General features: G+C 39.8%; 2 protein-coding genes across 2 annotated transcripts in view; both read right to left on the bottom strand.

The window, feature by feature from the left end:
- Nucleotides 1-18,390, bottom strand: part of LOC114055491 (cytochrome c oxidase assembly protein COX16 homolog, mitochondrial) — a 49,872-nt gene extending 31,482 nt beyond the window's left edge. Inside the window, exons 1-2 of the mRNA XM_027879685.1 lie at nucleotides 18,303-18,390; nucleotides 6,592-6,669 (exon numbers count right to left, since the gene is read on the bottom strand). Of these exons, the coding sequence (XP_027735486.1) occupies nucleotides 6,592-6,669; nucleotides 18,303-18,362 (138 nt within the window). The 5' untranslated portion in view covers nucleotides 18,363-18,390. The remainder of the gene's footprint in view (nucleotides 1-6,591; nucleotides 6,670-18,302) is intronic.
- Nucleotides 18,391-20,255: 1,865 nt separating this feature from the next.
- LOC114055489 (deubiquitinase DESI2-like) overlaps nucleotides 20,256-25,398 on the bottom strand; it is a 56,377-nt gene continuing 51,234 nt past the window's right edge. Inside the window, exon 5 of the mRNA XM_027879683.1 lies at nucleotides 20,256-23,330. Coding sequence (XP_027735484.1) covers nucleotides 23,088-23,330 — 243 coding nt within the window. The 3' untranslated portion in view covers nucleotides 20,256-23,087. The remainder of the gene's footprint in view (nucleotides 23,331-25,398) is intronic.

The following is a 25,398-nucleotide window of genomic DNA, read 5'->3' as shown; positions in this document are numbered from 1 at the left end:
TTCGATTCCCGGTCGGGGCCCCTCCCTGGGCAGATGGAGCTCGTTAGCCCATAAGGCAATCCATCTACGTCCTGAGGACCTCGCTGCCACCGTCCAAGCGTGCTTGGCCCCGGCAGATGAACCTCAGGATTAAAGGGTGGGCTCAGTTCCGCGCACACTGTGTCTCACCTAAAAAATCCAATGCGCAGGCTGGAAGGTGGAAAGACCTTCCCTGGATCTTCGTTCGCGAAGAGACTGGCCATTTAGAACAAACTACATCACTGTGGACTTTGCCAATCACAGTGACACATTACTCCTTGAAATGATGAAGTCAGTCAAGTTTTGGTCAGACTTAAGATCTCTGGGAACACCAAGGTGTCCTATGATTTCAAGCATGGATGCTTACCCCCTAAAAACTCTAATAAAAACACCTAGCAGTTTTCAGTCAATTGAACAGTTTGTGGAAGAAAATGAAAAACACATCTTTCCATCCTGCTACCTATCTCAGTTAAATTCTTGGTATCTTTTATAGCTTTGCTAATAGAGAAAATACTGCTTTCTAACACAGATGCAGGTTCTCAAATAAGATAAAAAAGTCACCTTGCAGTAAACCAGCTCTACCTAGTAGCTTGCAGTATGTTTAGTGATAGGGAAAACCTGCTGACATTCCACAACTCCAGATAAAAAATCACATTATTTGTGTAATTTTAAATGCTACAGATATATTCAGAGGTTTAGGTGATTCTGTTTTAAAATAACCTCATATGAAATACATTGTTTAAAGGGAAAAAATGATGGGACATATAGAAACACGACAGATTTTTCATAAACCATATTAACACTACACTAACCTTTTAAATTACATTTGATTCTGTAATGCTTCTTTTTTGGAAAAAACAACCCAAACAACAGAACAAACCAAAGAAACAAACCAAACTTCTGCTAGGGCACAGAAATCCCATCCATGTGGAGTTTATAGGCAGGTAAAATAGAAGCAATACCCAACAGACAATTTTTGCTGCAATACTTCAGGACGTGCCCATGTGTGCAACTCCTGTAGAAATACCTGAGCTAGCTTACATGAGGACAGCAACATGAATGTGCCAGTCAGCAACAAGGCACAGTCTTTTTCAGTCACTCACAGATGTATTCCCTTTTTGGGTGGATGCTGAACCTCACTTAAACACTCTGCTGCTGCAGTTGCAACCATCTCAACTCAACTGTTTGAAACATGCTGCAGTGCGTGTGCAAACCAGAGAAATGTTTTGACAGCAACACAAAAGCATTCCAATAAGCAGATACCACTTACTTCTCAACAATCCACTTAAAATAACACAAAAATGCTGGACTGATTTCCTAGACCTTTCTGAGACAAATATCAGATACATTCTTCCTTAATATAAAGGTCAGTTCTCTGCCCCTATTTCTTCCTAGCTATTTCATCCTGACACAGAATACTTGAATTAATGCATCTCACCTGGGGACATTTTTTTTTATACCCATATAAATTTAAATAATTCCTTTTATTTGAATTAATTAAGTTCCCTATTTCCTATGTAAAGTAGAGCAGCATTAGTTACCTACCTTTTACAGACTAAGAAAGACAGGCAGAGAGGAGCTCTGTGGTAGAGGAGGTAACAGGTGCAAGAATCTAAACAAGATGGAAATAAGATTTCCAGTGAGATCAGTGGGTGTTATTCAAATCACATACTGCTGTGGGTCTCCTGACACCCACTCATGGGCTTCAAGACATGATGTTAAAAAACAGTAGGGACCAACCAACAATATCCTAAAACTGTAATAATGAGTATAGCCAAGCAGACAGTCAACGTGCTTAAATCACTATCAAACCCAATTATGAGAACCACTGTAAACCAGTAAAAGTCAGAGTGTTGTAAGTGGTCCTGTTAGCTTTCTTTTCTCTTCCACTCCTCATTCTTTCAAAGGACAGCAAGGTTTCCAGGATAATCCTCTACACACCATATGTGCTCTTCTCCCCAATTCCAAGGTCTAGAATTATAAAATGAGAGCTGAGATCCCCACGGTTATATAATTTCATGAGTTAGGACCTCAAGACACTAATTAAATGCAATAAATCAGAATTGACAATGGCAACACTAACACCCGGCAGGTGTCTATAAGCACCGTCTCATGGGTAATTACATGCCAGTCAGTTGGTCAAAAACATTAGCTAAGGAGCTCAAGACCTTGCCACTCCCTTTAAAGCATTTTTAAAGGCAATCTATTTGGTCCGCATAAAGCAGGCTTTACACTCCTTGCACGCTTACTAATGATTCTGCTTCCAACCACCACCACCACTCCTTTAACTCTTTCTGGGTTTACAGTTCTATTGCTCAGAGAGAATGGTGAAAGAACAGGTCAGGTATTTTCATTTTCATCTGCATTTTAACTCTTGGAATGCCACTCAACAGCCATACATATTTTAAGGCACAACAACTGAATCAACAGTGAAACTCATGGAATAGAAAAGACTGAAATTCTGTCATTTTGACTCTTTACTACCTCTACTTTCTGCCTCAGTAAGACAGAAAACAGTATTATTATTTTCTTAGCATACTACTTTTGGGGTACACTCACTTCATATAGGACAAAGGAAAAGTGAACAGGATCTACATAGTTTGTAAACACTAAAGAGGTCAGTATAAATAACACTGTCATATGCAATATACAGCAGGAAATATTTGCAGACTTCAAAGGCTAATTGACAGTTTGTTTCTAACAAAATGGCATAGGGATTCCAGCTTTCCTAGAAGTGCTTCTGCCGTTCTGAGGAGGAACTCAGTCTTATCCCACCCCAACAGTCTGAGTACCTACCTCTCAATAGCTCTTCTTCAAAAGATTCATTCTGGAGCTTAAAAACTCTCTTGCTCTAAAAGGTTTGCTGATGGGGGAAACCCTAGATTTTTCCAGGTAGTTCATATGTTGCTTCCCTTCAACTCTCTACAGTGGCTAATAGCCAACAGTACAAACCATACCACACATTCCAAGATTCTTATATCCACAACTAAATCTGAATCAGCAAGTCTCTACTACACCTTGAATGGCAATAGGCATACAGTAAATAAAAATAATCTATTATTCTTCAGTTGAAAAAAACATTTTCTGTATATTTAATAAAAGTCACATTTTCTGTATATTTAATAGAAGTCACATTTTCTGTAAAAAGAACTTAAATAAGCATCTTCAATAACATACACAACAGGAAGTCAGACAAAGAAAGGGCCCAGTTTTCCATTTGAGAATAAAGGCATTTGGAACAATGCCTATACAAACCTCCTAATTTCTTCTCTGCTAATTCCACATGATTTTCCCGTAAGCATACCTGGTTTTCTGTAACCCATTTTGATTTGCGTAAAGTCTTCCCAGAAAAGGAACAATTATCTAACCTATCTAATGATTTCTCCATTAATGGACATACTGGCAACAACAAATAATGGAGAAATCCTTGATTAGTTTCAGGAGAATTCTGACCAGCATAAACAGGCATTGCATCAGGAAAAGCCTTAGTGCAAGTTTCCTTTCAATGTAGGACATGCAGCGCGCTGAGGGACTAGGACTGATCTGGGTATTCTGAGAAGACAGAAGTGTAGGCAAAGTGGTGTTTTTTTTTGCTTTTGCAAGGGACGGGCATATCCAAGGCTTGATATCCAAAGAAATTATACTAAAGGAATGAAATACCTGGTCTTTAGATGCTAATGGCCCCTCTTCGACTGCAGCTCTAGGCTCTGTCTCTCTATCCTATACATGGGCTGTGACACAGTCCAAGATAAAGCCCAAACAATCAGGAGGATGTAATTCCTTTCGCAGCCTCTTCCCAGCCCCACTCCAGCTGCAGTTCTATGCTCTGTCTCTCTCCCTACTGTAATGCCATCCCCAGCTCAATGCATCACCACCAAACCATACTCCCTCAAAAGTCCAAACCACCATTTTCTCATGAATTTTAATTCCTTTATCAGGGAATGTTCTTCAAAAGCCAGTTTGACGTTAATATCGTAGTCATTATTACTAATGCAGCTTTTGCTGATTAAGCCACAAGAATACAAAGTGGCAGTTAACCCCTTAGTCACTGAAACATGACTACACAGCAGCAGTTCTACTATAATGCTGCCTTTGAAATATCACTGTTGATAGAGAACTGGCTTACTAATGTGTTTTCCCTCTCAGCACAATGAGAAGATAGAGTGAAAAAGAAAAAGGACAAATACTTTTGAAGGGAAAGGATCATAGTTTAGCATCAGAAACGTATTAGAGATTTACCACAAAAGGCTTGTCTAAGTTCTGTCTTTTTAGCAGTTGAATTAGCAAGAAAACAAGTTTAGAATTCATGCTTACAATAGGGGATGTGCTGGAGTTTGCACAGCCTTAAAACATAATCAAAAGAGATAGGCACTTGGGTTTTAAGAATCCTAGCCTACTTCTGGACAGGTTGCTTAAATTTCTGCAACCTCAACTTTTTCAGCAGCAAAATGTAAATAATAATCCTACGTTTTCAGACAGTAGGACTATGAAGCTTAATTCATTTAAATTCCGTGAAAGTCTTTTGAGCTCCTTGTATGGAAAGTTTTATTTAATTAAATATTCTTATTATTCTAAAGGAGCAGATGTAACAAAAAAATTCTAATTTATTTTATTACTTCTTTCTATTTGCACATAACTGTCCAATTCCCTAAAAGGAGTACTTCACCATTTGTCCCTGTTCTGATAAGCACTTAGAGTAGTCAGTGTGTTATATTAGAAAAGCATATTCTAGTTCAACACAAAAGCATTTTCACCAGCGACAGAAAAACTCCGATGTTACGACTATCAGGATTTTAACAGCATTTTCAAATTACTTAACATTCTTTTCCTGAGTTTCATGTGGATTTTAAACTAGATTTGTTTCTCTGTTAAAATACATTCTAATCTCTTTTGCTGTCTTATCTAATGAATTAGAATGGCTTTCAACTCTTTTTTTGGACATAGAAATTAATGGAACACATTGCTTTGATTTATCCATCTACAAACAAGCCCAGAGTTGTTGCTAGTTCTCAGTCAATACTGTACTGTTCTTTATTTATATTTCATCTACTCCTAAATAAAATCACAATGAAAAGAAAAAGAAAACAAAGGAGTGATGCTGCAGCCTTAAGTAATACTGGTTAGAGCAGAACTCAGATGTCCTCTTTTAGCTTCCAGGGTGAAGTAGATTCCACTGAGAGTTTCCATGTACTACTGACTAATTCAGTGATGTTTCCCTTGAGTATAAATGCTGGGACAAAAAGCCTCATAGATTTGAACGATCCCAACTATTAACAGTGTTTTTCCCCAGCTTGCAGTTGCAGTGCAAATCATGGAGTCAAATGCAATTCACTAAGTATGAATCTGACCAAAAAACTGACAGAAACAGAATGGGCAAATTCTTGCCTCTGTTGTGATCCTCACCTGGCTGGAGAAAAACTTAAAGGCTCCAACTAGTCCTATAAGACTAGGACTGTTAGAAAATAGCTACCCAGTAGACAGCATTGGAGAAAAGACTTGTAAGATTACTCTCCCCTGTCTACAGCCTATGTCATATACAAAACTTAACAGGAGTGGGCCACATGGTGCATGAAAGACCACAGGTTGTAAAGTATGCAACACAAGGATCAATAAGGAATTATTAAAGTGATTTAGACAGCCCACAACAAGAGTCTAAGACAAAACAAGGCACTCTCCAAACTCTCAACATCTCAGGATCTCAAAGATTTGGCTACAGTAGAAAGCCACAGCAACCAGAGTCCTGCAATTTTTTTTTATATAAAGTGCCATACGATCTTTAAAAAAGCTTAATGCAACCTGAAAGTCAGCAGCACTGATACCAAAAAGTCTCTCTGCATTGCAAAGGTAGAACTGCATGCTATCAAGCTATGGAAAGCAAGCCAATATTCCTTTCTGCTGAACTGACGTGCTCCTTTCAGATCATTTCATATGCAATTTGGAACTAGTGTTACACTTGGAGGTGTAAGTAGCACCAATAAACACACTATTTCCCTCAGACAGAAGGTTTCAGGTTTGTTTAAAGAAAGGGTTCTTCTATCTAGTATATTCTGACATACTGGGTAAATGCTAGCTCCTATTTCTCTCTCAGAGCTTAAAGAGCAGGATGTAGCCCAATGTCAAAGGTATCTGCTTGTCTCAGTGGGCACAAAGCCAAGCCCCAGAAATCATCTAACATTATATAGTGACTGCCAAGTACTGTTTGAAAACCGAACCTTTTAAAGTATCAGTTTTCTTAGTCTAAATTGCATACAGTATCTTTGCAATAACCTCCTTCTAGATATACTACACTTCCTTCTCAGGATTCAGAATTGCTACTTATAATCAACCAAAGGAACAAAATGTTTCTTTTTTTGTTGTTGTTGATCCTTATCACAGGCAGTAAAAGGATTTTCATCATCATGTCAGCCCCTTTATTCTACTTACTCTGCCCACTGCTTAAGAGCCTCAGCTGTACCCCAGGGCCCAGCACTCAAAGGCAAATCCCCTATACCAAGTTTGCTTGTCCTAGCAATTCCTAAGAAAACAGTACGTGGGCAAAATGAAATGTAAAGTAAATAAAACCATTTCAACTACCTTGCCATGTAGTTTGTGGACATCATATCTTATTTGAGCAAATTCACGGAGTCCAAAAGATCCTCCAATGAGATACAGCTGAAAAAAAAATGAAAACAGGTGTGTTAGGACTACCATGAAAAAGAATACTTTGCATACTGACCCAACTGATTTACCAAGGAACTCTACTTCCAACAGAAACAACAGGAGCTGAAGAAAATAATATATTGGAAGACAAGTATAGGAGCCTTCTTCCATTCTCTGGGCCTGGATGTCACAGATTTCCTTCTTCATACAAAGATAGCTACTACATGACTCACTTTCTAGGCACTTACTTTCCTTCTACTCCTTCCTTCCCCTCTCCATGTGGTTTCCTGACATAACTGCAGCAAAGGAACCTCTACCTCACTGCCAAAGGATTTATTCTCGTAAATCTTCAAACTCTAAAGAGAAGTAACAATGTCACATTGACTTACTCTGATGTCTGAGGCTGAGATCTAATTAAGCTTCTGAACAGAGCATGACTGTAGTTGAAGTTCAATAATATATTATCACACAGGCTAAAAAATCACATCCAGCACACCTGCCCTTTTATTTTTGCTTTCTTAGTTGTCCTGCAATTCCCTCCACACCTGTGAAGCTTATGAATAAAAATAATAAAGGGAGAAACGGGAGGAGCTTCATATCCACATATGAAATCACTAAATTATTCTTTCTTATGACAGAGCGATATCATAAAACTATGTATTTTTACCATTAGAAATGGATAGACCAGCCAAAGATAAAGCATTATTAAAAAACAAACAAACAAACAAACAAAAAAAACAAAACCAAAACAAAACAAACAAACAAAAAAACTTGAAAGTCAGCTAAGAAATCTAGCTACTTTGTAGAAGAATTGGGCCTCTTGCTACTGCTCTAACCTGACGGACTGTCTGCTGTTCTCTGTTCAAGGCAGACACACAGAAGGCCAAAATGCTACACAGTCATTGATGCACGTCTAAGGAGGGTAGAAGCACGAGGAAGCTCTACAGACCTGAGCGAAATTTAAAACAAACAAACAAACAAAAAAAAACAACCAACCAAAACCTTCCACCACCACCCTCTTTTATCACGCCACATTGCTTTTAAAGTCCTTCATTACAGGCTGTTGCTGCACTGGTAACTTACACATTGCTGACTGATTTCTTGCTACGTCCTACGTTTTCAGCAATGGCCTGTGTCCAAGAATTATTAAAATTATGCTGCACAGGTAGTCAACATGCATGTTTTCTAACTGTGGCCACAAAGTCATACTCATTCAATTTAAAATAGAAATAAACAAACAAAAAGCCACCTACATTTATTCATTCTCGAAGTCACACACTGCATGATTTCCCATCAAGCAGGCAGAACTACTCACAACCATGTGAACATTCTCCACACACATTCAGATGCCAGTAAGTTACAGTGGTATCCAGGAACTAATGTACTCTGTTCACAGAAGAAGGTACCTTTCCCCAACAGCCAGAAGTTAAAGGCTCCAGAGCCTCTTTCTGGCCCTTTCGATAAGTCTAAACAACAACAAAGAGACAAAAATTTTGTGACAGGACGACTTAGCTACAAGGTCACAGAACTCTGATTTCAGAAAGCCAGTCAGAAAATCATCATATAGCAGCAAGTTAGCTTCCAGCAATTAGAAATATAAATGACCAAAAACCGCATGGCAGTATACTTGTGTCATAACTGTTTCAAAGAATTAATGATGATCTTACAAATACTGGATCATCAAAATAATCAATAGAAAACAAGGGAGAAAAACTGTCTTCCTCATGTGTCAGTACATGGTAAGAAAGAATAAGTGAGGAAGCAGAAAATAAATTGTTCAAAATGGTTAAAAAGAATCTGAACATTATTCAATATTTACTGAATCAAATCAGAAGATTTGTCAGCTGAAGATATGGTAACACATGATGCTCAAAGTCTTAAGGATCAGACTATAATAGAATTTTAACATGGCTGACGCCTCAGCATAAATTTTCAGTAGCTCATCTTCTTTAATTCCTAACAAGTATTACGTTAATTAACAACCAGTGAGTTAACAGACTTTCAGTCCTAATAAACAGAAATCAGAAATGCTATAGACAAGTTTATGGCTACTACAAACCACAACTTATAGCCTTTTTGTATATGAGCATGTTATCAAAGAGAGTCTGTGGCAGGGCAAAAGCAACTGCATTAGAAATGGTTCAGTCGTTAAACCATGCAGAAAGTAGCAATTACTTGTGACATCAATTAAAAATTAATTTCCTCAACAATAAACTTGCATGGAGTATATACCATTATGAGATGCAATATGAAAAAGTGGCCTGTTCCTCATAACCCAACTATTATTTAACATAAGGAAAAGGTGCCCTACGGCTTACAAAGACATGCTGCAAGCTAAAAAAAGAAATATTATATTCTTCAGCTTTGATCATTTAAAGCCATGTAACGGACACTGCAACTAAGGGAAATCAAGTAAAAGGTTTTTGCATGAAGTAAGTCACGTACTGCTCCTTTTGCCTCATCACATCCCATCACTTGTTTGACAGCAAACATCCATTACACAGTGCATTTTACATTTGCAGCTATACACGATAAAGAAGTTGATATACACGCACCTCTCAATTCCTGTAGACAGGTTCTGACCTCACACTACAGTTTTACTCATACCACCTTTATACTACTAAGGGGAAAAAACCCATTTGGTTTCTGATATACTTTGCTCTTCGTACAACACAAGCAGTGTAACTAGCCTGGCAAGCTGGCACATGTCACGTGTCAGGCAGTACCAGTATAGTCGCTCTTACATTTCCAATACTGCAATGGCTGATGAATCTTACAAAGCACACTGATGCTGTTAGAAAGTACAAATGATGCTGAAATATTACACACTGTAATGCTGGAAGGTTCTTAAGATTAAATAATTTTCCAAAGCACAGAATTCATACAAAAAATATAAATGTTTGCAAGTTTACTTGACCAATGCTCTAAAGAACCAAACATGATGTCTGACTTCACTGCAAAACCAGACCAGAATCAGTCATATTCAGCACTTAATCAACCAACAGCATGTCAATATAGTCAGCTGACAGCCCTGAATCACAGCATGAATCACATTCATCTACACAAGCCAGAGCAGCAGTGGACAGCTATTCAATTACATTTGTGAAAACTGTGTTCAAAAGCCAAGAAAAGAAGGTATAAATTAATTTATGCAATTGTAATGCCATTAAAGGTAGCAAAGGACTCAGTGATTGACAATGCATTGAGTAGAAATACTAGTCTTGGGTTTAACTGTTTCCTTTCTCTTTTGTTGTATTACGAGGGAAGATGTCCTCACTACTTTTATTTCAGTTAACTGTATTTACAGACAAATAACAATAATGCTGCAAGAGTATCCAGTCAAAATAATCAGAACTGGGGTAAGATTCAAGTTAAAATTTCCAACAACATTATCAGCTTGTTTGCTTTGAATGTTCTGTGTGTCTTACATATGTTTCAAGTTTTCCAATCCGTAAAACAGATACAATCTCTACATTCCTTGCAAAACACTCTTCAGGTAAAAAGCACTACAATGGACAAATTTGTTCAATGTAAGCCAAGGGCAAAGTCCAGCATGTTCCATCCACTAGTCCAGGCATAAAGAGACAGGAGAAGCTATTCAGGGCACCATATAAATAAAACAGTTAGGTTGGCAACATTCTAATTAAGTCAGGCTCAAGTTCACTCTCCAGTTAACTGAAACGGAAAAATGCCACATATAATGAAAATTAATATATATTTTTCTTCATCACAATTTTAGAATCATACAGATACTTAATGTACATCATAAAATATTAAGGTACTGGCAGCTGATGGATATTAAAGCTGGAAAGTTCATATATACCTGCATTCCTTTATTGTGAAGGAACTATTCATTTTATTTGCTTCACAATGCAGAGAAAAAAACATAATTTTATATTGAGCATCATCTGTCTGGTTACTTGAATGCTTTTAGCAGATTGATGAAATGATAACTTCTCACTTTTTCCTTTACACCTGAAGTTGAATTTAGGAAGGCAAAAATCATAAACCATACTAGTTAGCCAGCACTTAACACCAAAGTAAACAGCTTAACAGTACTGCTAGCACTACCCCCCAGTAAAGATCCCACATTGGATTAATCCTTTATGTTTCAGTGAGTACACCAAAAAAAATCCCACAATGTTGTAATGCAATTATGCATGCATGGAAGACCTGTATGTTCCAAAACAAAATGAAAGATAAGATGTGACATAAGAGCACCATCTGTCACATACACTCAGCAACCTCAATAAACATTTTATGTAAAAAAATGACATAAAATTATCTTTAATAACATTCTTTTAAAAATTCTATTTGTTCACTTCTCCATTGGGAAGTATGTTATGCAATCATTTATGGATGGGATCAGACTGATCCCTTGAACCACATCTTAGAAGGGGAAATACTTGTATTTGTCACCAACTACAGTGGATGGTCAGGGAGGGCTCATAACAGCAGAACTTAGGACTTACAACAGATCCCTACTTTTTTAGTTTCCTGCATAATCTAAAGCGGCCAACTTCACTTCACTGGGCTAACAAAATAACAAGAAACTTTCTTTGGCAGCACCAGCAATTTGCCACGTTACAGGCATCCCTGTTGTTAGAGAAAACCATTCCTACTACAATACCAATTTTGAAAGCCAGATTATTACAAAGTCATAAATCCCTAAATTAACCAAATCACAATGTTTAGTGCTGGCAACACAGATCACGAAGTAGTAGAAAATGTTATGATACACATCACTGGAGAAGGAACACAGTAATTTTCTACCCTCTTCTTCAAGACTGCTGCTGCAAAACTCTCCAGCTATTCATCAGGAGCTTCAAAACTAGAGCAGCCATAAATTATTTTAATTTTCTTTGCAGTGATCACAGCAAAGAGTTTTGGGGTTTCCTTTCTAAAGAACTGTCATATGTGCAGTGCAAGACTGGTGAAAGATGGCAACGTGGCAGTCCAGAAGACTGAAGTCTCTTTTCTGTTCCCTAAATAAAGTAAAAGGGCAAATTGCCAGTTCCAGAAAAGACCCAGGCAAGTCATCTTAACCTAAAGCGCCCCCCTCTGCCAGCTCTAACTCTCTAGAGTTTATTTCCCACAGCCATTCCTACACTTGGCTCTGACGCTGAAACTGCAAAGAGAGAAAAACAGTGTAAATTCTCAGAAACTTACTAAATCCTCTCCCCAGCCCCGACAGAAGCAGAAGTGGGTCTATCTTTACTTCTTGTCTGCAAAAAAACTGAACTAATTTCTAGTTCACATCGGAGGCCTCCTTTGGGGGAAAACAGAAACCAAAACTACAAATCCATTAGTAGTTATTCCATTTAAAAGCACATCAAGTAAGGAAATGCTCTGACTTAATGCATGTACTGGGATTCACAAACTGTAGAAAGGCAGAACTGCATTACATTCAAAAAATAATGAAATCTGCCAGTAGATGGATACCCATGCTGGCAACCCGGGACAGCAGCTGGTATAAACTGAAGCCAATTGTAACTGACTGATAAAGCAGAAAAGTGCAGTTTTCACAGCATGCAGAACATGTGCAGAATATTAAACTTGGCCCAAGGTATCAGGTTAATTGGCTCCATGTAAGACCATGTTCAAAGCAATGATTTTAAAGATTGCAAATATGAGTGGCTACAGGCCAGAGGACAAAAGCAAAAAAACTGTCCATAACCTTTCGGTGTTACTATTCAATGTCTTAGGAGAAAACAAAACCTTTGTTTTTTAGAATGTCTGACTCATAAAAGGTTTTAAAACACAGAAAATGCATGTAATAGAAACCAATCTAAGAACAATGCAAAAGAGACAGAAACCTGAATGTTCCTCAACATGAGCATGAATGAAAAAGGCCTTTTTTTTTTCAGCCCCAGCATTACTGTTTTGAGTTACACACATTTCTTGGGTTGGTCAGACAAGGGAATTTCACTCCGCAGCTGTCTGAAACCAAGTCTGCCCTGGTGGTCAAGCTGCAGTTTCTAAACACCACCTTCATTTTCTCCATAAGCTTCTAAAGGCCAAAATTTCAATTCCCTATTAAAATTATCATTCCCACTACTCACAGGTTCAAATCTAGCCAAAATAATGAAGTACAGTGAGAAACTGTTTACATCTAGTGGCAAGCTGGTGCTCCTGTGATGTATTAGGCCCAGCTCAAAACAGCAATAAACTGAAACCTGCATTAAAGAACATAAAAAACCACATCTAGTAATATTTCCCTGTTGACAATCCTGGACAGGGAATGAAGATTAATTTTTAGTCTATATAACATTTAATCTTACATTTTTACCATCAACACCCTTGAAAATGTTGGAGACTTCGAGCAGGACTAAATACACACAGTTAAAACAGGCAAGTCTGTACTTCTGTTTCTGTTCTGGGGCTCAAAGGAGAACCTCAGTTCCCTCAAGTGCCAGATTGGTCCATTCTAACAGCATTAAACAACGCAAATACACTCTCTTTTTAAAATGAAACAGAGGGGAAATCTCAAGTACTAAGGAGTGCCTATTTGTTTGTCACGTATATCTAGAAAACAGTTCTCAAAGATTAAAAGTGAAAAAGTTTAAGCTGTTGATTCAAAAGGTGAAGCCAGAAGTTTTAAGAGCTGGCAGTCAACTGAAAGACGGAAGTCAACTCATTCAAGACTGCACAAACTGCAGTCCACAGAAGCCCATTCAGCTTGAACACTGGCTTCCACACCAGCACAAACAGTTCCAGGGGGTGGTTTCGTCTCAAACAGCTCCACACTGTGGATTCAAACACACATAGATGAACAGGAGACGCAAAGCAGAAGCACAGTAGAAGTTGAAGGCACACCTCATCATAAGGCTTAGAGACCCAATATTTACAATATGAGTCACTGAAGCATAAAGGCAACACTTTGTTATTCACTGATTGGGGGCAACCGCTTTAAAATTCTAAAACCAGTTTTGTATTTATTGCTTTTCTAGGCTGCAAATGTAATACTTGAGACTTTTACAGGCAATCACAATTTATCTACAAATATTAGAAATCAGAATTATCTCCTCATGGGTAAATGTTAACTTCTATTCATCCCTCAGAAGCACATTAACATTTAAATCAACTGTTCTGTGTATGTTAAATTTTATTGTAAAGTTACATGAAGTAATAGATATTAATAAAAGTCCTGCAATTCAGTATTATGAATTGTTCAAGGCAATAATATTGTGAAAGATGTTAACAATAACACTGACATATCTAAAAGTGAAAAATGCTCATTGCAGTAATCCTTCTTCAAACAATATCAGAAGATAATGTAATAATAGTTGCTACTCATAGACACCAATAGCAGCAATAGATCTCAAATATGATTACTTCCATATTCTCAGTGTTCATATCATTCTATGGGGACATCCTCCAGAATCTGTGGGGGAAAATGTGCCTTGTATTCAGCATACCCCAGGACTCAGAATTCAGCAGTTTTTTTATGAAATGAACTAGGAATGGTGCATTTAAAGAAACTATTGAAAACTTAGCTATTTAATGAATGATAAAAGCAGCCCATTAACCCTGTAAAACTTTCACTTTCAGTGATTCACAGCACAGCACAGTATCATTTCAGAATATTTGCAAAACATTTCTGGGCATCAGTCCTTGCTCCCAGATGATCTTGACTTCACCAGTGAACAAAACTAATCCATAGACATGTAATTTCATGTTCTGCTATCTGCAAGAGGTGTTTTGTTTTGTTAAAACAACTGGCTCATTAACAAGAGCATGAGATGCCACTGACCTTCTCTACTGGTGCTTGGAAGCACTGACCATACTGCTGCAGAATTGTTAGGGACTCGCTCAAGTCTGACCTTTATTCTTGTCCTGTGTGACACGCATTCTTGGTGTCTCTTGACAAAATGTTTATCAAAGTAAACTTGCACTATTCAGGGCAGCAATGTCGATAGCATTGTAGTCTGTGTTCATCAACACTGATGGAAGTAGATTTTAGAAACATATTTATTCATACAAAAAATCTTTCAGTGTTCCAAGCCCCCCCATCTTTCCTTTGGCAACACCAGGCACACCACGTAAAACACCAAAGACAAGATCCAGAAGGAGAAGCAAAGTACTTGTAAAAGTAGTTACTACAGGATGGGGGGGGGGGGGGGGATGGAACAGAAATATGAAGTCAGAACATACAGCTCTAAATACGGAGAATGCTGAAACACAGTGCAAATCTGAAAATGTGCCTTACTGCATACATAATGCAATATACTTATTTTAGGTGTGCAATAAAAATCACCAAATGAACTTACAGAATTTGAAAAATCCTTGCCTAGAATCAAATGGAGGCAGAACCACAAAGGCAAGTTTTGGAAAGTGGCGTGATCATGAGAAATAATGGTTTTGTTAATATTTGTTTTACATTTGTTACTGCTTTGCAATTTTGAAATTTAAACTTGTTTTCTCAATGATACAGAGTAACCATTTATACTTGTCAGAAAAAATAACAACCTTCAAATGTTCTAACTGCACTGGAGAAGTAACCTTACATGCTTGGTGTCTCACGAGAAAGGTCTGACACTCGATCTACTAGCTGCAAGACTAAAGAGCCATGCTCTCCCAGGATCCTACGGAAGCATCACTGCAGCAACATGACATTGACAGACACATCCTTTTTGGTCAGGTAGAGCTGGTTGTGGAATCTAAAGCAGCAGAGATTGATCTTCTTCTTCTACAATAGAACCATGCTGAAGACTTGTAAATTAAGCTTCAACAAGGAAAGAGTTCCCATTATCATGATAGTAAACAGAGATGAAAATATAGGTGTCAAAGAGTTTTAAGTTACCACAGAGGTGGAACAGTCCTCCATCATCATAACAGCAAATACAAGATACACCTGTAAGGTCACTGGAGTTCCTCCCAGCATCTACAGAGATGTTACCACGTTTGGAAATGCTTTGGGACTACTCACTCAGTAGCATTTAAGCTGTAAAGATATTCCATACCAGGTTACATCACTCCTTCCTGTGTGTTTACTGTTTTATCCAACGCAGAGACATTTTAACTACAAAGTTCACAGATTTAAAGGAAAATTCACAAATCAAGGTTTCCCGAAGGCTGAAGTCCTACCTCGTAGAGTCTTGTTGGTGCTCACAAAGAAACAGCTACTGAGAAAGCATGACTGAAAACTGTGTTTTACACATCTTACTCTGAAAGTTGCTGTCAGTATGAGGTTTAAAGATCAGCCAAGAAAATTCCTTCTCCACTGAAATACTGTAACAGTCCTGAGCCCAAAATACAGAAAAAAAATCAAGATAATTTACACTAAAAAGTAAGAATATTTTAAACATATATTTTGGGAGGTTGTATATTGAGACACTCATCTACAATTGAATGAGGATCTCTTTAACCTTGAAGCCTTTAGAAAAACTGGTACAGAGATTCTTCATTCAAATATGCAGTGTAAAAACGCAAGATATGACAGCCATTTGATTATTTTTTTCCATCAAAAAAGCAAATATGCTACTTATGAAAAGTCCAGCAGTAGTACTGTACCTGTCTGGTGAAAAAAAAAATTACGTACAGAATGCAAGAATCAAACAGAAACCTTTGGTTTCAGTATTATTAACAAATTCAGCAGGACTTAAAGGGCTGCAAAGGCATGCTCCTTCTGATTCTGTGCCTAGATTCACTGTCTTTTTTGCTGTAATTGATCTTTTAGCACAATTCTGCTCAGCTTCAGAAATGCCTTCAGAGTTCAGGAGACAGCTGGGGAACTGACAAGAATTGCATGAATTTTCCTTTTTCTTATTCCCTGGGAAGCCTTTGGGCAGCAATATAGAAACATTCTGAAGTATTCACAAGGGAGAATAATTTTAAGGCAGGGAGACATGAAACCCTGGAAAGAAATATAATAGAATATTTTTCTATATAATATTGTGTCTGGAGGAAGGAGCTCTGTGGTAACAGGAATGGAATGAAATTAGGCAGTAAAAGTCAAAGAAACAAGTCTTAAAAATTTCTGCTATGACCTACGGCAAATCATGCAAAAACACTAGGATGGCCAAAAGGACGAACACAGGCCTACCTCGGGCTGGAAAGCTGAAGTCCTGGCTCCAGCACTGAAGCAGAACTGCAGACAGATTGTTGTTCAACCTCTTCTTAAAAACCCAATGCATGGATATCGAGTGCTCTTTCTTAACAAAGAGTAAAATTTTCCTAACATCTGATAATTTCCCAAATTGTGAAAACCAATCACCACTGCCAATATGTAAGAACTGCTCAAACTTTTCTAAAATAAATTAAGTCAATTCCTTTGAGCATTCCTTAAAGGTGGAATGTCTGCTTTACCTTTTAGCTTGCTCTCCTCTAGTCTTTAAAGTTCATCTTCAACATCTCCAGCCTTTTAAGTTTACATTAATGCTGCAGGATATCTAAACAGCTGTAACACTGTGCTTGGTCACTTTAACATAGGTGTTATAGGAAGAAGTTGTCTGCAATAACAGGGAGTAGAATTGCTGATGCCCATGATTCACATTTGTGGTATTATCACACTACCTTGTTGTTCTGTTTGGTTTAACTGTTTCCATTTCTTACAAATGCCTTCATCAGTTTTTTGAGAAAAGATACTTTAGTGTATTCAACTGCATTAGTAATTTCCACTGAAAATCCTTACTCTAGAACCTCTGTAAAATCCCTTTAAAATAATCGGCCTTAAACTTTTTTAACTCTAACAAGTGTTACTGTCCTTCTCTAGACCACTCCATTTTTCTAAGGCATGCTGCTGAATACTTGAGAAAGATAACATAAATTTCTCTAGCAGTATTATAAGAGTTTTGGAGTTATCCTTTGCCTTACTCTTTATCCCCCTTAAAATGTCTTTAATTTTTACACACCAATTGTATATTTGGAAAATGAGACATGACTTGCATAAAGAGAAACCATGCTGGCCTTGGTGATGCTTTTGTCTTCCTTCTTGAGTTTTTATCTATAAGCAATGTGAACGGCTTCATTTTTCCTTTAACGAACACAGGTACTTGGGACAGGAAAGGGCAACCTATTGTGCACTAATTACAGAGGTAATGTGTATAAGAGAGTCTTACAATTTTGTTTTATTCCTTTGACAATATTGATTTTTTTCTAACTTTGACTGCTCTGCAAAGTTATGCCTCACTTACCACTTCGAGCACAACTGTAACTACAACCCATCAACTCATTTCACTCCAGTTCTTTCCATTTATTTAGATGTACAAATTATCAGACAAACAGTGCCGCTGCAGTTCAAAATCCATTGAAAAGCTAAAGCAAGTAAGAAAACAAAAATGTAAATAGTGTTGTAAATAAAGAAACCACACACACACACACACACACAAAAAACCAACCACACACAAAAACCATAACAAAAACAAACCAACACCAAGATGCATTCTCCTCATCTTCCAGTTAGGAATACCTTGAGGGGTATATTTTAAAACCCTGTTCCCTGAGCTCCGAAGACCTCCGGGCAGAGCGGACACACGGTTCATCCCCTCTCCGGGCACAAGGTGGGGGACAGCAGCAGTGCCCGCCAGCCACATGCGTCCTCCTCCTCCTTGACCGCACAACTCCACCTGCCGCAGTCCCCACCGCGACCAGCAGCGCCCTCCCCGCGCTGTGCCGGCCCGCGCTGCCCGCCCCGCGGCGCTCACCAGCAGGGGCACGCCGAAGGTCATGGTGCGGCCCCTCCACAGCCTCCGCAGCCGCTCCATTCCCCGCTCCCGCCCCGCGGCCCCGGCACCGCCCCGCTCCCTCCGGCCCGGCCCCGCCGCTTCCGGCCCGGCGCGGATCCGCCGACACAGCGGCCGGTCCGCCGCGGCCACCAACGCTGGTTCCGCCGCGCAGCGTGAGCCGTGGGAGCTCCGCGCCCCGCGGGGCACAGCGCGGGGAGCTGCGGGGGCAGAGCCGCCACGGCGCTGTGGGCATCGGCCACGGCTCACCCCTCTCCCCTCACTCACACCCACGCACCCCCGCCGCATGCACGCCCCCTCACACTTGCCATCAAAGCTCTCTGATTAAAGCAGTGCTGAAGGCCTAGCCGCTAGCCATATCATTCACTCTGTAGCTTGGTTTCCTAAGGAAGGAAGATTGCCGTGATCACACTGTCTGTTTTTCTGCGTTGTTATCCCAGTTAAAATGAACAAAAAAAAAAAACCTTTATAGGGGTTATATTTCAAAGTAAAGTTGGCTACAACGGCATTAACAGACAGCCTTACTCTGAGATTCAGAGTCAATAGTTATTCATACCTGATAGGAATTAAATGTGCCGTGCCATCCGCCACAGCATCTCTCAAACACCTCTCAGTTACAGCCCCATTCACAATGGTAGAGTGCTGACCTGTTAAAGACCTCTGCAAATATTCTCCAGGCACAGGCTGCAATGTTTTCCTGTATTACTATAGCCTGAGGTTTTGCCATGTCCTGGTAGCCTGTGGCAATGGCAGAATGGAGACAGAAGAATGACAGCTCCTCTTCTGCGTACTTCCTGAGTCACACTGCATGGGCTTTTCACAATCCAAGTCATTACTTGATGGCAAGCAGAGCCAGGACAGAGTGGAACAGGGCACCTGCTGCCTCAACTCAAAGAGCAATTTACAAACATTTGAAAATTAAACACTGATGATCACTTTCTTTGGTCTTGTCCATTAATCACATCAAGGAACTGGTGGTGATACTTTTCTGAACATGATAATAAGCCAGCACATATACAGGAACTAAAATGAGAAGAAAATCAAACACATATAATAAGAAGATGAGCTAATATTATTGCAATCCCGTTGTCCACTAACTTGTTCTGACAGCCTTACCAGCCTAGAGACAAATAAACAGAACTGAAGAATAAAAAAAATAATATAGCAGGAAATGACTACTTCTACTGAGTACCTCAGTAACACAAAGGCAACATGGGTCTCAATTCCAGAGATGCAAACTGTCAGCTGGGAGCAATGAGAGCAAGAGAACAGATTTATGTCCATCCTCATGTTGTGCTGAGCCTGGGATGAACTTATCACAGAGCACAGTTCAGTGCTGGGTAACCAGCTCACCCAGGGCCTCTGAAAGCATAACTGTTCCTTCTAACACTTTGTAACAGTTTGAGAGATATAGGCCTCAAATCACAGACTTGGGAAGAGGAAGGCAATTGACCAAAAAGAAATCAGTAAGAATAATGTCCTGAAACTGAGTTGCTACTATAGAAAAAGACATGCTGAGAAAAGAGGTTATTACTTACTTTCCTCCTCTCTTACATTCCCTAGAAACAGTTTGTTTTGTACCTCTAATATTCCAGTGTTAGAGTAAACCCACCTTCAGTATTACTGTTCCACCTGAATAGTATTAGGTCACTGTTAGAGACATAACCCACAGCTGCTGGTGCCCATGTGCAAAATTGGTGCCCTCTCAACCCAACTTTTAAAAGGGCACCAAAAGTCTTGGCAGTTAAGATTTGTAAGCTGGTTTTTTGTTTTCATTGAAAGCTGTTGGTATCTAAAATTCTCCCATGTTGTTATGCAGAAAAAGCAGCAAGAGAAAGCAAATGTGTAACTAAGTACAAATATGATATAATTAGATAGTAACAACAATTATTTTGTAATAATGGAAACAGTAAATTAGGATTTTAAAATGTCTTCATGTTTAATAATCTCAAATGCTGTTAAATTACAGAGGTAAAACTATCATCATCAATATATGCTTTATTTCCACAGTGTCTCTTTGTTCTTGTCATTGTTGGTTGGTTGATCACCTTGAACAGAGAGGGGTGGGGAGAAATACTTCTGAAGATTGGAATAGATTCTGGTTTTGATTTACAGCAGAGGTTTGATACCTCCTTGATGTGACCCCTACTGTCATAAACAGACAGACAAACATAAAAGTAGGTAAACAAACATCTGGGTTTTTTTTATGACAATCACAGCTCTCCTCAAGTGTTGTTGCCAATACTTCAAGCACATATCCATGTCCCCAAGGACGCTGAATGCAGTTTTTTCTCCAGGTTACCATACAGCCAGTTAAGCATTTTTTCCTTTGTGAAATACTGCAAGAGGGTTTTCTGTGTGAAATGTGCCTCTGGAGCCCTAGTTCTCTCCTAGTACATGATGCTTTATCTGGGGCTCAGGTGCAGAGCAGAAACACAAGGGTGATGGCTGGCTGGCTGGCTTTTGTCACAACAACAGGAACTAGGTGTTTCTGACTGCAGTTTCCCTGGCCTAGACAAAAGCTCTGGGAAAGCCTCTTCTCACTTTTCCCCAGAGAAGGACCTTTAAAATTCACTGCACATAATGTGCTGCTGGCTATTGGCAGAAATCCTGGAAATTTCAGACAAATGAAGCTTGCACTGCCGGTTTAGGCTGCAATGACCACGACTGCAGGGGAATAGAGTGAAACAGTACATTGCATAACAGTTTCTGGGCAGTGGCATGGAGATCAGGATGGAAATCTTATTAAACATTCCTGGACAAACCACAGTAGTCAGACTGGTGTTGGAGTGGTTACTAGGAGCTGCAGAATTGTTCACAATGCAGCACTAGCTGTCAGCAGCCAAGGTTAATAAGGAACATGACTTTAGTTCAGTACAGAACTTGCAGCAATTTGTACAGAGGATGAAAAAGAGAGGCATGTTATAACGGTTTTGTTGCCCAAACATGCATCACTTCAGGAGGCAGTGGTGTGAGGCCATCCTGTGAGCTACACTTCCATCCGACAGATCTCTCCAGAGCCTCCTGATTCACTAAGGCCATGCACATGTAACAAACCATTAAGCACTGTCTGTGCAGACATGATGTACATCATAGCCAAGACCTTCAGCCCTGAAAGCACACGCTTCTATATACCTGAGCTAAAGAAACAGCTGCTTGGATTTAACATGCTGTTGTGACCAAAAAAAGGGCTTGTAGTTTTTTTCAGAGCAAAGAGTGGAAGTCCTGACTTGGCAGCAGCTGTTGAGAACAGCATTTCTAAAATAGCAAACCCCTCTCAACATGGTGCCTGTTCATTTTTTGTCCTCCTTTGTATAGCCAAGAGGAGTTGCAAGGGAGAGAGGGGCCCTGGATTTCCCTTTTGATTTTTTCCTGCATCTCCTGTCTAGAATTCCTAGTGAGGTAATTGAGTAGAAGAGTTAGTGTACTTGTCCTCTCCTCCTCCATTGCTTTCTTATTAGCTGTCAGAATTAGCATAAATACATCCATAAATACATCCAAAGGTTCTTGTCAGGAGCCAGCCTGGAGAGGCCAGTGAGCCAGCTGTGCCCATTTTTCATGCCACTGAAATAGGGCACACAATGGAAGGCACCATGGTGGCCCATGCATTGGAAGGGTTATCTTCGCTTTCCAGATGTGGCCCTAAGTTTCCCCTCCACCTCCAAAAAGGGAGGAGAAAGGAACAGGTTGACTTTCTTTGGGTTCACCACTTATTTTTTACCTTTTGGGTTGGCCCAAAAGTAGGCCAGGGAAGGATGGCCATATTTTAGGTCTGTGGAGAGGTGCAGGAGGAAAATCTGAAGGAAATACTGACCCTCCCAACAGATTTACTCTCCTTTTCATTGGGCTCAGAAGGGCCATTCCCCAAAATATAGCCAGCAAATGTCAGCTAGGAGAGAGATTCCCCAGAGAATATGGGGGGAAAAAGGAAACCAGGAACATTACCTAGAATTAGGAGAACTGAGAGGGGTCTGAGCCGAAAGCATGAATATGGTCAACAGTCATTTCTGCATCTACTTAGCAGCTGCCTTTAAACACCACAGCCCCATCCTCTTTTTGACCCCAAAGAAAAGCCACAGTAACACATTCATTTTCTAGGTTCTTTGTTATTATTTTCAAGAGCAGGACAGTCATTTGAGCTCTTGAATTTGAGTACTGAAAATCAGTGGTTGTAGAATAGGAGCACCTTTCATTTGTCCTTCACATGAGTTAGAAACCTGATAATTAGAAAAGGGGTGGGCCTAACTGGAGTTTGTTGCTGGTCTAAGAGATGAGAAGGTTGAGTTCTGGCTCTGGTTCCTTCACTGGGTGTGAGCAGAAGATTTGTCATAGGGGAAGGGGAAACCCAGCCAAAATGGAGAAGAGACTGCTGGGCTTACTTAGGTGAGTAGAAGAGATAAAAAGATAAAACAGTTCCAGAGAAGGAACATTACAGTATTTGCACTCTGCCCATATGCATGCTGTCATGCCTGAGAGAGTTAGCAGTTCTCTGTGGATTGAGGGTCATGAAGGCCCTGTGAGGAACATCTAGTTTAGTCACCACACTCCTTAGTTCTATGTTGGGGTTCACAGTCATTTTGCCAAGCAACTGTAGGGGCAGCTCTTGGAAAAGGGACGGAAGTAGAAAGTCTTTCCTCCCCTGTGTTGTCCACTGAAGAAGAAAGAAACCAATGTGTGCGAAAGGGTGTGAGAAATAAATAGAACAAGAGAGCGTGGATGTTATTTTGGGGGCAAGCTTGGCACAGTTTAGACCCGAGTATGTCTACAGGTTCGCGATGTGCCTGAGGCTGAGGGGGCTGCGGAGGTGGAGGGTGACTCCTCATCTGTTGTGTTCCCTTGCTCCTCCTTGTGGAGGCCGAGGCTGATGTGGCTCTGCAGGGCTGCTGGGGTCAGCCATTCCTTGGGGAGGCAGCTCTGGAGGAAGGGGATGCATGAACTGAAGTAGGCCAGGCGGTTCACCCAGCGGGGTATCTCTCTCCCACATAATATCTGTGGAGCAAACCAAAAAGGAACATGGTTAATAGTACTAAAACACATGCATAGAGGCTATGTCATCCCCATCCTCACCACCACCATAGCACAGTGAGTTCCTTGTTGCTCAGAAGAGAAAGAAGCACCTTGTGCAGTCAGAAGAAGCTGTAACTGCAAATGTCTACAAAACTTTCTTTACTCGTGACAGGACTTTACCATTTCTTTACCAGTGACAGGACTTGAGGAAACAGCATGAAGATGGGTCAGGAAAGGTTTAGTTTGGATATCAGGAAAAGGTTTTTCACCCAGAGGGTGGTTGGGCACTGGAACAGGCTCCTCAGGGACATGGTCACAGCACCAAGTCTGTCTGAGTTGAAGGAGCATTTGGACAATGCTCTCAGGCACACGGTGTGACTCTTGGGATGTCCTGTGCAGGGCCAGGAGTTGGACTCAAGGATCCTGATGGGTCCCTTCCAACTCTGCATATTCTGTGATTCTATTGACAAGGGAAATGTAGTGCTTAGGGTTTCCAAGAAATTTTCAGGGAGAACAACTGAAACATTTTCTAGGGATGGGCTGTGCCAACTACAGTTGTTATGGCTGATGAGCAGCTAGTTCTTTATGTGTAAGGCCTGGGCAGAACGATCTAAGCCCCACTCCAATAGTTCCCTTGAGCATAAGGGAATTGCTTGCTCCAACAGCATAGAGTTTCCAATGAGGTGTGAAGAAGGCAGCAAACCTGTGACTTCACTAATTGGACTACAGAACTCACTTTATTTTGAAATGCATTGTTTAAAAATCAATGTGTGAAATTGGAGACATTATCATTAGGAATCAGAGAATGGACAGAGCCATTTAGTTGCTAAAATTACTTGCAAGCATAGATTGTTCTTTACCTAATACACTCCAAGGACTTTTACTTCAGTTCTTACCAATGATGCATTCTACTTAACCTCAGATACAGTTATATGAATCTGTATTTTTTAATTTTTTAATCTCGGGACAATTACTTTATTAACATTTTTTATCTCCATCTAGATTCCCTGGTTTCCATTACTAGAGCTATTGCATGAGCTTGTAAGTGGATGACCTCTCCATATGTGCTTAAGACTCATTCATAGAAAATTTGCTGATCCATTTCATTGTCTCACCAGACATATCTGACAATTTTCACAAGAATACTGTTGAATTTTTTAAACTGTATTCAATGTGTTCTACTTGAACACTTTGACCTACCCTACACTACTTTGACCCTCAGCCACAGTCACAAATTGGAGTACAGCTGCCTCTAGATTTTGTAGCATTTCTCTTTCTTCCTCTCCAGGAACTTAGGCAACATATTGCCAGTGTAGAAAGCGACTCAGTTTAGGCTTCTTGTGATGTATGCATGCATGTGAGTTTAGTTCTGAAGCAGTTTTAAGTTCTAATAAAGACTTTCTCACAGATATTAACAGAAGAAATAAACAAGGGTATGATTCTTCAGAAAATTAGCTGAAACAACAGAGCAGCATAAGGTAAGATGCCTGGAAATAGAAATACTGTTTTTAAGAGTTGGCTCTATTTTCTAAGCAGATTCCCTAGCAACTGAAATAGCACTTCCCAATGTGGAAGCAAAGCTGAGATGTTCCCCTTTTGTTTATGGGAGCTTCTTCACCCAGAATGAATCAGTGAGGCAAGGAAGAGCCAGAAAAAGAATAGAGATGTGTGGGCATCAGGCCATCAAGCAACAAAGGGCAGTTTATGGAGCTTAAGGATAATGATGAAGTCAAAGTGGTTTCCCTTTCCTCAGTCATGCTTGTCAAGTCACCTCTTGTCAGTGTAGCCTCATTATCATCCACAGTAGAACACAATGTTCAATAGGAGCAAAAGGGCAATGGCAGGGAATGCCACCAACACTACAGTCTGCTTCTGTGTTTCTCACTCCTTGCCATAAAGCATATTGTGCTGGAGCATCTAGCAGTGCTTAGCTAATGGAGAAACATCAAATAAACCTGGCTGCCATGGGATTAAGCCAATTGAGTTTTAAAAAAACCCAGCACAAGCAAGATGAAGTGGATGTTTTCCAATTGCATATAAAGTTACAGAA

The sequence above is a fragment of the Empidonax traillii genome, unplaced genomic scaffold (assembly GCF_003031625.1).
Source record: "Empidonax traillii isolate 1590-97213 ecotype Southwest subspecies unplaced genomic scaffold, ASM303162v1 scaffold56:size2478089, whole genome shotgun sequence".
Classification (NCBI taxonomy): Eukaryota; Metazoa; Chordata; class Aves; order Passeriformes; family Tyrannidae; genus Empidonax; species Empidonax traillii.
The sequence above is the reverse complement of the archived record's forward strand: the minus strand, read 5'-3'. Positions and strand labels throughout refer to the sequence as shown.